This window comes from Taudactylus pleione, unplaced genomic scaffold (assembly GCF_031769625.1).
Source record: "Taudactylus pleione unplaced genomic scaffold, aTauple2 ptg000066l, whole genome shotgun sequence".
NCBI classification, from domain to species: Eukaryota; Metazoa; Chordata; class Amphibia; order Anura; family Myobatrachidae; genus Taudactylus; species Taudactylus pleione.
This window is the reverse complement of record NW_028284468.1, coordinates 6475326-6487333: the sequence shown is the minus strand read 5'-3', so window position 1 is coordinate 6487333 and position 12008 is coordinate 6475326. Positions and strand designations below refer to the sequence as shown.

Genomic DNA, 12008 nt, shown 5'->3' with positions numbered 1-12008 from the left:
TTAGACCCCTGACGGGATTTGACAGCCGGTAAACAGTCTACAATGCGCTGTAGGTTTCCAAGTTATTAAGTGTATACAGTGCCTTGCAAAAGTATTCACCGCCCTTGGCTCTACCTTTTTTGTTACATTACAACCTGTAATTTATTTTTTTAATATGAATTTTATGTGATGGATCTGCACAAAATAGTCTAATTTTGTGAAGTGAAATGAGAAAAATATATATAAAAAAGAATCTTTATAAATAAAATTCTGAAAATGTGCATATGTAATCACTCCCTTTGCTATGAAGCGCCTCAAAAGTTCTGGTGCAACCAATTACCTTCAGAAGTCACATAATTAGTGAAATGAAGTCCACCTGTGTGAAATCTAAGTGTCACATGATCTGTCAGTATAAACACCTTTTCTGAAAGGCCCCAGAGACTGCAACACCACTAAGCAAGCGGCATCACACCATGAAGACCAAAAGGAGCTCTCCAAACAAGTCAGGGACAAAGTTGTTGAGAAGTACGATTCTGGGTTAGGTTATAAAAAAATATCCAAATTTTTGATGATCCCCCGGAGCACCATCAAATCCATCATCAAATGGAAAGAACATGGTACCACAACAAACCTGCCAAGAGAGGGCCGCCCACCAAAATTCACAGACCGGGCAAGGAAGGCATTAATCAGAGAGGCAGCACAGAGACCAAAGGTAACCCTGAAGGAGCTGCAGAGTTCCACAGCAGAGACTGGTGTATCTGTGTATGTGACCACAATAAGACGTACACTCCATAGAACTGGGCTTTATGGAAGAGTGGCCAGAAAAAAGCCATTACTTAGTGATAAAAATAAGAAGACATGATTTGAGTTTGCCAAAAGGCATGTGGGCAACTCCACAAATGTATGGAGGAAGGTGCTCTGGTCAGATGAGACTAAAATTGAACTTTTCGTCCACCAAGGAAAATGCTATGTCTGGCGCAAGCCCAACACATCCCATCACCCCAAGAACACCATCCCCACAGTGAAACATGGTGGTGGCAGCATCATGCTGTGGGGATGTTTTTCAGCAGCAGGGACTGGGAAACTAATTCCAGTCGAGGGAAAGATGGATGGTGCTAAATACAGGGATATTCTTGAGCAAAACCTGTTTCAGTCTGCCTGTAATTTGAGACTGGGACAGAGTGTCACCTTCCAGCAGGACAATGACCCGAAGCATACTGCTAAAGCAACACTCGAGTGGTTTAAGGGGAAACCTTTAAAATGTGTTGGAATGGCCTAGTCAAAGCCCAGATCTCAATTCAATTGAGAATCTGTGGTCAGACTTGAAGATTGCTGTTCACAAGCGGAAACCATCCAGCATGAATGAGCTGGAGCAGTTTTGCCTTGAGAAATGGGCAAAAATCCCAGGGGCAGGATGTGGCAAGTTCATAGGGACTTATCCAAAGCAATTTGCAGCTATAATTACTACAAAAGGTGGCTCGACAAAGTACTGACTTTAAGGGGGTGAATAGTTATGCACGCTAAAGTTTTCTGTTATGTTGTCCTAAATGTTGTTTGATTCACAATATAAAAAAAAACACAACTTCACAGTTGTATGCATGTTCTGTGAATGATATGATGCACACCTTCAAACAATCCATTCCAGGTTGTGAGGAAGCAAAACATGAAAAATGCAAAGGGGAGTGAATACTTTTGAAAGGCACTGTATGGTTCCGCCAACCATACTCTGGGTCCAAACAGGAACCTCCCCTTAAGTAATGAACTCATAATCAAAATGCTTCAAGCACATTGTGGACTTTTTATTGTGTTTGAATTTATTACTGTATTGCAGACTTTTTTTTTTTTTATGAGGTCTAACTTCTCATCTGAAGGAAAGGAATGACCATTGGCCTGCGAAGATCTCACTGAGGACTAACTACACACCCTCATAAGGAATGTATTGTGGTTTTATTTCCTCTAATTAGTGCCAGCAGAGTGTACCCATCCTGTTATATCATTTCTGTGGGTTTTATTGTATAAGGCCATCAATCTGCATAATAATTTAGGTTTTATTCTTTTTTCTTTACCTGCAACAATAACAGCCCTGTTATTGCTGAAGCTTGCAGCCCCATTTTTCTACTTTGAGAGGTCTAGTAATCCTTGCTGATCGTTTAATCCTGCATAACCGACCCCATATCAATTCCCGGGCTACTGGAAACCGAAGACCCAGAATTAGTCCACCCAGGAATGCAGCTAACTGCCTGGCACCTAACCCGCATTGCACAGTCTATCAGCGGCGGTGCTGTATTTTATTTTCTGAGGAGTAAAGTTACTCCTCTTAACATGAAACTGGTATTGCATCACAATGGTAACTAAACATAATGGTAACCTAGCTTGTTGTCTGCAATAAGCGTTACATGAGCTTCATTTCTAGTCTGTGAAGCTAAACCTTGGTTTAGGATGTCCAATCATGGTTAGCCATCCTGGCTTTATACAGTAACATTTTATCAAGAAGCTAAGGAAATAATGTCTCTAGGGGGAGCATTAGGGGTGTACAATATTACCATCTGCATGAGAAATATATATATATATATATATATATATATATATAAGCATGTACCATGCTATGCAGGGAACCCAATTGCCTTAATGTGTCTCCACTACTGTAAACACCACTGGAATCTTAAATGTAATGCTGGTGACCAGACGTGTGTTAAACATAAGATATATACGATGAACCTATTCACGCTCCTATATGGCACATTTCCATAGCTGTACACATCAGCAGCAGACACCACCAGGTAATACGTCCAGCAATATACAAGACCCTGAGTAGACCAGACATACAGTCTTTGAAAGGTGCATTCGTCATTACAATATTAAAGAATCACGCACTGCTCTGCTTTCATTTCTCAAAATTTTATTACGGAGATGTTTTTCTCCTACCAGTAGTTTACAAAAAAAAAATAAAAAATAGGCGAGAACCAAAACATCAAGTACTCCTGATGGGAAAATATACAGTTTTAAATTAAAATAAACATTTATACAATTCCTCAAGGTTAACAGACAAGAGACTTCACAGCGAGATGAGAATATTACAGGAAGGCAATGTGAGAAAACAAGTGGCATCTAAGCCCAGGGAACGGGCAGTGCTCATGCATGATCCTAGGACAGGAGACACAATAGCAGCCAAGCTCTGCCTCTCTGACAGCATTAGGAGATGTTAACCCTCTTAGTGCCAGTGGGCTATGGATCAAATCATTGTCAGGTTCCTGTTATGAACAAGAGACACTAGTATAACGCAGATGGGAGTGGTATACATCATTGCGTGGATTGGTGTAATATATATAAAAAAAAATAAAAAAAATAAAAAGAGACCGAATGAGGTTCTGATGCTTAATGTTACTTAACCCTTTTAAAATAAAATAAGAAAAGCATCCTGTAGAGCACGCAAACATATGGATGTATGGTCTACGTAAGTAACCCGCAGCTCTACAGAGACAGATGGATTTCTGTTCTGCAGCAAGGATACACTTGCAATAGGTTCTCAAACTGCAGATTGACTACAACTCCCAACAAACTCTGCCTTACGTTGGACATATAAATATACTTTCTGCACATATACAAATAAGTTGGTAGAGCTTGCAGAGAAAGGTAGTTCAACAATAACCAGGCAACCTGACTTTAAAGCCGTGTAAGTTTAACGTACTAATTAACAAAAAAAAACAAAAAAACATATTGCTGTAGCATTTGTTTCTATAGGCACTAGCACAAAGCTTAATAAGTCATCTTTGTATACCTGCAGATTTTCATAATGAGAGAGTAAAATACACATACAAAACACATCATCGGACAGCACTGACTGATCTAAAGCTCCTGGATAACAGCAGGCTACACAGATGTGGTTTGTGAACACCAGAGAGCCATAGGGTACATACAATATGACCCTTTACGTCCTGTGGTGACTTGTGGTTCTACAAGAGCTGTGGAGGCTGCCTTCAGCTCTGGTTACCAAACGCTGGCAATCTCCTGCTCAGTGTCACCTTGCCGGAGGTGTATTCAGACAGTTTGCAGTTTAAACAAATGGGTCTGGAAAGAGTAAAGAAACATTGCCGAAATATACAGTACAGGCCTAATACAACCAGCTGTTTGTTGGTGACAGATTAAAACAATGTTAGTTGCAGGCGCCAGACTGGAGAGGTGCCATTTTTAATTCCAGATTCAGGCCTTGGAAACTACATGATAATAGATTCATTAAGAAAATACAAGTCGATTCAGCAAAAAAAAACATATATATTTAAAAAAAAAACTTTCCCTTCCTTCTTCTCCCTCTGCCATCAGCCATACTTGTCTAACCTCAAGAGAGATTTTGAAAAGGAGATGATTGTAGAGCAACTAAGAACAGGACTGTTACTAGGGGTATGCAAGCGATGCGCCACACAGACAGCAGGGCTCTGTGGGTGGCACAGTCGCTGCACAGCGGCCCCTACATCTGGCTAGTAGTGTGTCTGGAACAGCACCCTTCAGCCAGTGTCCCTGTTGTATTACTGCTGGAACGTCCTTTGGATGCTTCAGACATGCACACTGCAGCCATTACTGCACTCCAAATCATCCCGTGCTCCCGTGGTGATGCTGTTCTCCTCACCCCTTTAGCATGACATGATGTCATACAGGTGGTTGGCGTCCTAAAGGTACTAGCAATTTAAAGAAAAGGGGTGGAAAAAGCATTCTATAGGAGTTTGGGATTGCTGCTTTAAGTAACCCTAATCAGCTAAAAGGATAACCCAAACGAATATTATTTCAATTAACTTTAGTTGTTTTTGGAACTTCCACGGAAATGTTTATCTGATTAGCAACAATGTCATATAAAGCAGCTTGTACTTTAGATTTCGCTGTTCTTTAACCTACGTGCTGTCCGGCAGGCAACCATGTACAGATTTCATAAAGGACTGTTTGCTGAAAGGACAGCTATGATATAATCCAGGGTAAGGCAGTACCTGTGTTTTAATACTGACAGAGCAAAGCTCATATTTAATACACGGAAAGCAAGGCTTTAAAAATAAATATATACAGAAAGATTTATAAATCATCTTTGGTCTTCTAAACATATCATAAAACTTTTTTTCTGCCAATGCATTTTTTTTATTTTTTTTCATCGATAAAGAAATTACAGCACTGATCATGGAACTGATCTTAACGAAGAAAAGAACTTGATACATTATGCATCTTATATTAAAAAGAAAAAAAAAAATGACACATGTAATCTGGACGTAGCAGATTACTAAAGTGCTCAGAGTGGTAAGGAAAAAGGGCGTATTAACTAAGCCATTCCTATTGTAAAGACGACTGATGCGGGAGCAGAGCGTTATCAATGCCTGCCGAGACATAAACTGATGGTCTGTGTGTGCTATGCTATATTTGGGATGCCAAAAGCATGTTTCACAGATCATCGCCGTGGGACACCACCAGTTGTGTAGGCAGCTGTCAAACTGTGCCACCTATTCAGGAAACTGCACTGAAGGCAGAAGCGGGTGGGACAGACAGGCACACGAGCATTATTATTAGATGCCAGTTTCTTAGCAATGACTAAATACCCTGTGGATCATGGATATATTCATGCACTTCCCATAGTGGTGATAGTCCTTGTTATGAGCTAGACCAGTGGTTCCCAAAATGGGTGCTGTGGGGCATTTGCACGTGCCATGGGTTGGTGGTCCAGGACCAAAATAAATTATTTATGGTCAATGTGATAGGCAAAACCATAGCTGGTGGCTGCCAATCATAAAATATGTGGAGAAACAGAAGTGCAGCCCTGTCCATTACTGTCCTTACGGATGACAGGTAAGCACAATTTACTTAATTCAGTAAGACATTTATGGCCTAGTTGTGCCATAAAAAATGCTGATGCTCCAGGGAGCCATGATTGTAGAAAGTGTGGCAACCAGTGAGCTAGGCATTATATCACTATAACAATTCTGGTCTTTACATTAGTACTTAGTGGAGATCACGGAAGGCAACACTTAAGGCTTAAACACAGAGCCGCTTTCCCTGCACCCATAATACATTCTGAGCTGCCTTTTTTGCTTGGTGAATGCGGCATAGCCAGCACTTCATTAAGGATTATAAAAGCCTGTGTAACTATCGACATGGCAATAGTATAAAGAGTAACCACCGGAAGGACCAAGAATGTAGTATGTCCTATAGTCTTGCTCCAGTAGTTCATCCAGTGTTACCTCTGAACGATTGTGTGTGTACTGAATGAAAAGAGCACAAGTGAGACCTTAGGGGACGGATGAACACATCCTGGTATCTGCTTCCGAATGCGTTTGCCTTAAACAAACGAGGAGACTTTCCAATGGCCACAGGGAAGTCTGCAAACAGGTAAAACCCTATTCCAGTGTCATGAATGCTTCAAACTCCATATCAGACTTGGTCACACAAGCTGAATGTCTCTTACCTAAATTATTCTGGGTTGTGATAACAATAGTGTAACACAAACATGACAAGTAATAATGGCAGACTGTCACTTTCTGCATTGAATAGCCTGCCATTATTATGTTGCACATACGTTTAATGCAATTTAAATACATTTCACATCCCCAGATAAATAAAAATTTCTCCACTAGAAAAGTTCCACCTTTGTCTAACACATCAGACCCATCAATATAAAGAGTCCCACCGAATGATTAATGATCCTTCAAAGATGGACTACTGAAGCATAAAGAACAATGAACATCACAGTTGCCCATTAGGTCAGCAACACTGAATTAAGTCCATGTTGATTTTGGGATGTAGGAGGATATATTTTAAAAGTTTGGAGCAGAAAACACCACGTCTCGCATACTTGGGAAAATTGTGTGCCACTAGGATTGTACAATTATATTGAGCACATCCAGAAACATTTTAGTGGAATAGACCCACTTTGGAAGAAAAATGAAAAGCAAAAATAGCAAAAAGGAAAAAAAAAATAAAAAAAATTAAATAAATAACATTAAAATCCATTTGTACCGTTTAAAGAAAACAGGCCTGAACCCCCTGACTTGTCTAGTTCTGGGAGAGGTGATGGTTATGTGGATTTTGGTGGGGTTTCACTGTACCAATTCTTCTAACACTGGCAAAAGTACTTCTCAACTGGATGGCTGGGTTACAAATCACGATGTGTGGTTTAGCTGGGATCTCGCATACAGTACAGTGGCTGGACACACTTCGACAACCCATAGTCCTCTGAGTGGCGAGTCCCAACGGGTCTCCGCAGCCCCGGCTGAGAATACGGAAACTAACTCCAGGGAATGTGACTGAGGAATAAAAAAGGTAGCATCTGTACTATGCAAAGCACTGTCTGCAGTGTCAATGTCATTGCAGCCCAGAACACATCATTTTCTCTGGCTGCTAAAAGATACGGAATGCCATTTTCTCACGGTTCTTAGCTGCTTTTAGCCAGGCCATTATTGTGGTTTAAACTTGTACTGCAGGTGCACTTCCTGCCAAGTGGTTACAAAAGCTCCGGGCTCTGGCTGTGACTGAGAATGGTCCGTTGGCATTACTTTGTTCCAGTTGCAGTTTCCCATATCCTTGTGCTGCTAAGACCCTTTCCCCACAATTGGATTCTCTCTGCAAGGAAAATCAGATAATACAATTACTGCGGGCTGCCCTCACTAAGTCATATACTTGTATGGAGATGAGGGACTGTGCACATGCAACACTGAATTCCTGCTCTCTACATCTCTTGCTATTCCAGGAGTTTCGGGCTGGAAATGTGCACACTGCTTGTGAGACGGCTGGTAGTTACCGAGCAGGTCACATTTACCACTGACCTCCACTATGTACTGGCAGCACTCTAAACAAGGAGACTCATCAGTATGAGAATAACACTGCAGATAAGATGCTCATACTTTTCCCATAAGAACAGCTATCTGTATGCCTCACGTGATACTTGGCAGCTGAGCGGGCATTTGGCTCGTCTCCAGTCATTGTGCTGTATATTTATATGTTTGTGGCTTAGAATTTTTTTGTTAACAATACACATCAGTATTTAATTTATGGCTAAATTAGAAGCGCACGATGTCGTTTAATATAAGCTTCCCTATATCTTATGCAGGATGTGGGCTCAGTATATGGGAAGCCAGACTAGTCTGTTTTGCAGGAACAGATCAGATGAAGTATACAGAAAATGACAGCTAGGGAAATATTTGACATATGTTTAAGTATTTGTATTTATTCCTCAATATTTATGTAGTTTTTATACATGATAATAACATGGCAGACGGGGACAGCCACACATGGTCTTATACCCAATACTCACTGGCTGCCATATTTTGCACTGGTAAAACCTCTCTTGTATTTCTCGTGAGGCTCGTTCAGTTTTTCGATGATGGCTTTGATCTGCTGGAGGGTCTTGAATGTTTCCACAGAATCTTCTATAGTGAAGTGGTATTCAGTGTGCTCCTGTGGACCCTGGTACACAGCGATACTCCCACAGGCCTCTGCAAGGAAGAGGGACAATTTATTCACAAACACAGGGGCATCAATGGCTAACACAATTACATCCCTCTTCTGTGTATATATTGGCGTCTTGACAGGCCGGGTTACGCCTTATACAGCAAAGTAAAGCAGTTCAGTTCTAGGTCCCGTGACCCTTATTTCATATACCATGCAGCTAGGACCGTATGCAATAAAGGACAGGTGAAAAAGAAATGACTTTGATTGTGTAAAAGTCAATTAAAAAATGTAATTCAGCAAGTTTACAGTTAAGACATTCCAGCTAACAGAAGGATGATATTAAGCAAGGCAATACAATTTAACATATCAGAGATTTTTAGTACGGTAAGTGTAAAACACCATCTGTATAATGATGACTCCAGCAGCTGAGCAGTAAAGGCTGGACTTTAGGTACAAGGGCTTCAGAGGGGATACATTAAATATCCGGGATCCCGACGGCTCTCACAATCCCAATGCCGGCATTCTGACCGCCGAGACACTGAAAGCAAGTAGTGGGGTGGGATAGGTTTAGGGGATAGGCACTAAGGGGGGAGGGTTAGGTTTAGGGTGCAGGGAGGGGGAGGTTAGGTTCAGGCACTAGGGGGGGAAGGGAGGGAATAGGAGGGAGAGGGTGAGGTTTAGCATACCGTGCAACAAGTATTAGTATGCTACCCTTGTCGGATGCCGGTGTCAGGATTCTGAATGAAATACTGCCGCCGCATGGTTCGATTCCCATCAGCGGCAGCCCGACAGATGAACAGATCCCGGCAGCGACAGCCCGACAGCACTGGAAATCCCGATCGTCGTCAGGCAAGTAATAACTAACCTAACCCTCTTTAGGGGTGCCTAACCCTAACCTCCCCCCCAAGTGCCTAACCCTAATCCCCCCCCTTCCACGCTGCCTAAACTTAAGTCCTCCTGGGGGGTGCCTAACCCTAAATCCCCCCCGGGGGTGCCTAACCCTAACCCTCCCTCCCCCTAGCCTAACCCTAACCTTCCCGAGGGGGTGCCTAACCCTAAATCCCCCCGGGTGCGCTAAACCTAACCCTCTCCCCCCGCAGCTGCCCGCTCGCTGCGCCCGGCATCCCTTCGATCGGGATGCCGGGTGCCTGTCTCTCGGCGTCGGGAAAATGACAGGCGTCTAGATATAGACGCCTGTAATTTAACCCACGCCGGGATAAAGCAGTTGGGAAGCCGGCTGTCGGTATAATGTCCCTGCCCAACCCCTTCAGAGGAATAAAGAATTTGGGCATTAAATGGTTTGTGCTTAATTAATAAACCCCCTAAAGCATTCTCCGTTTTGCTAAGAGAGTATGACAGTGGTATGGGGAGTACAGATACTTTAACGTTATCCAGATAAAGTGATCATCAAATCATCTTACTGCAAAGTCAGATGATCCAGATGTTGTTAGCATGCGCCTGCTCTCTGCACCTGAACAATAACACTCAGCTTTCCCTCTGCTGAGACAGGTCCAGTACATGTTGTCCTCTCCCAGGCCACAACAAGCTGCCTTATCCGCCATATGATCTCAGCAACATTAGCCGCCAATTAATCACGTGCACAGTCCAATCCCAAACCATTTCTTCCTTCGTATCAAGCAATGACTAGAGCCCTCGTCAAAAACATAAAGCTGTCCAGACAACAATGTGTGATCCTTTTCTCCAATGGGGAACAGTCTTACAGGGGTATTCAATATGGGAGCGATAAGTCCGTTTTTGCGTTAATATCGGAGCTATGACGTCATTATCGGAGGTTTTACTTTTACACCTTATTCAATATCAAAGACTTATCGCAGTTTTGAAAAGTCGAAGATAAAAAACGGGGATAAGTTTTCACCATTGAATAGGTGTCAAAAAAAAGTGCAGAATTGAAGTTTAGGGGTGCAGGCTTAAAAAAAATAGCCTGCACCCTTCAGAATTACCCCTTGAAACGATCTGTGTCAAAAAAAAATAAAAATTCGGGACACCCCAAAAAAAGCACTTTGAATTTGGGGGCAAAAAAAAAAATGTTGGGGAACAAAGTTAAAAAATAGCGAACTTGACTCTGGAGGGGTCCCCAAGTATGCCACAGGTGTTTTTTTCATTGCAGCTCCTTGCGCAAGTGGGTTTTTCACGATTTTTTCAAGTCTGTTTAGCAACTTTAAAATATACTGACCCCCATTTTCAAGTACCCCAAATTTGCTGGGCATAGTCATTTTTCCCCCAAAAAAATTCTAAATGCTCTTCTGCATTTCGTCAAAGTCGCATTTATGCACTTGCCGCGGCTATTAGAAAGCCCGACTTCCTTCAGGAGTTAAAAATGGGGGTACCCATAGTGATCCCCCATGTCTAGACATCATTAGGGGGGTCCCTAGAATATTTCTCGAAAATTCCCGTTTTTGTTAACCTGTAAAAAAAATGTGTAAAAATTTAGCAATAAAATGACATAAGGTCCCCCCCCAAAAGCCAAACCAGCCCCACGCTTGCCAGCCAGTGGTGGTTTCTAAAAATACGAGGAACAAAATGTGTAGGGTTCCACCATATTTTAGAAACCAACACCAGGCTGCAGGGACTAGTGCTGGTTTTAAATATAGGGGGCAAAAAACGACGTGGGGTACCCCCTATATTTAAGACCAGCACCAGACCCAACCGACCGTGGTGTAATGCCACAGCCCGGAGATCCAATCACCGGGGCTCCAGGTCCAAAGCATTACACTCCAAGTCGGTCAGCGCAAGCCGGTGATCTCGGGGGAGTCGGGGACCCCCCAAAAAAGGGTCCCCCCTCTCCCGAGCACCACAGGCTTACGCTGAAGCCTGGGGCTCTTCCCCATACCCCTTGCTTGGTGGGTATGGGGGTAATAGGGGGGCCAAATAATGTAACACTATTGTACTTTACAGTGGAACTACAAGTGCCAGCATGCCTGCCATTTTGCACTTGTGGAACTACAAGTACCAGCAGACATGCGGCACCGGTAATTTCACTGTAAAATAAATAGTTAAAAAAAAGACAAAACACACACACCGTGCCCAGTATAAGTTTATTACATACACCTACCCATTCACACATACTTACCTATACCAGAAGTTTCTGTCCCCTTGTCCAGTAGAGATCCTTCAAATTTGGCCCTGTAAGGAAGATTTCATACTCACCTACATCCAGCGCTGGTCTCCGCAGTAATCCATGGGATTAAAAAACAAAAAAAACGAGTTACCCGATCCACGCTACAAGCTATATGTATGTGTGTTGTCACACATACAGATAGCTCCCGAATGGCCGCTGCCGGGACTTCACGGGGCACTGCAGTCCCATCAGCCAATCAGCGGCAGCGCTCACAGTAGAGCGCCCGCTGATTGGCTCCGGCAACTGACAGTTCCCACGTGGGCTGATTCACCCACGTGGGAACTGTCAGTTGCCGGAGCCAATCAGCGGGCGCTCTACAGTGAGCTCTGCCGCTGATTGGCTGATGGGACTGCAATGCCCCGGTCGGTTGGGTCTGGTGCTGGTCTTAAATATAGGGGGTACCCCACGTCGTTTTTGCCCCCTATATTTAAAACCAGCAATAGTCCCTGCAGCCTGGTGTTGGTTTCTAAAA

At 42.9% G+C, this 12008-nt stretch overlaps 1 protein-coding gene across 2 annotated transcripts in view; it reads right to left on the bottom strand.

Moving 5' to 3' along the window:
- The window catches only part of RASA2 (RAS p21 protein activator 2), a 175159-nt gene that overhangs the window by 35968 nt on the left and 127183 nt on the right, over positions 1-12008 (bottom strand). The window contains exons 23-24 of one of the 2 annotated variants that reach the window (XM_088466600.1): positions 8261-8441; positions 2887-7569 (exon numbers count right to left, since the gene is read on the bottom strand). In XM_088466600.1, the coding sequence (XP_088322726.1) occupies positions 7539-7569; positions 8261-8441 (212 nt within the window). In that variant the 3' untranslated portion in view covers positions 2887-7538. Of the gene's footprint in view, positions 1-2886; positions 7570-8260; positions 8442-12008 lie in introns of those variants that run through there. The other variant, XM_088466606.1, reaches the window with a different exon arrangement.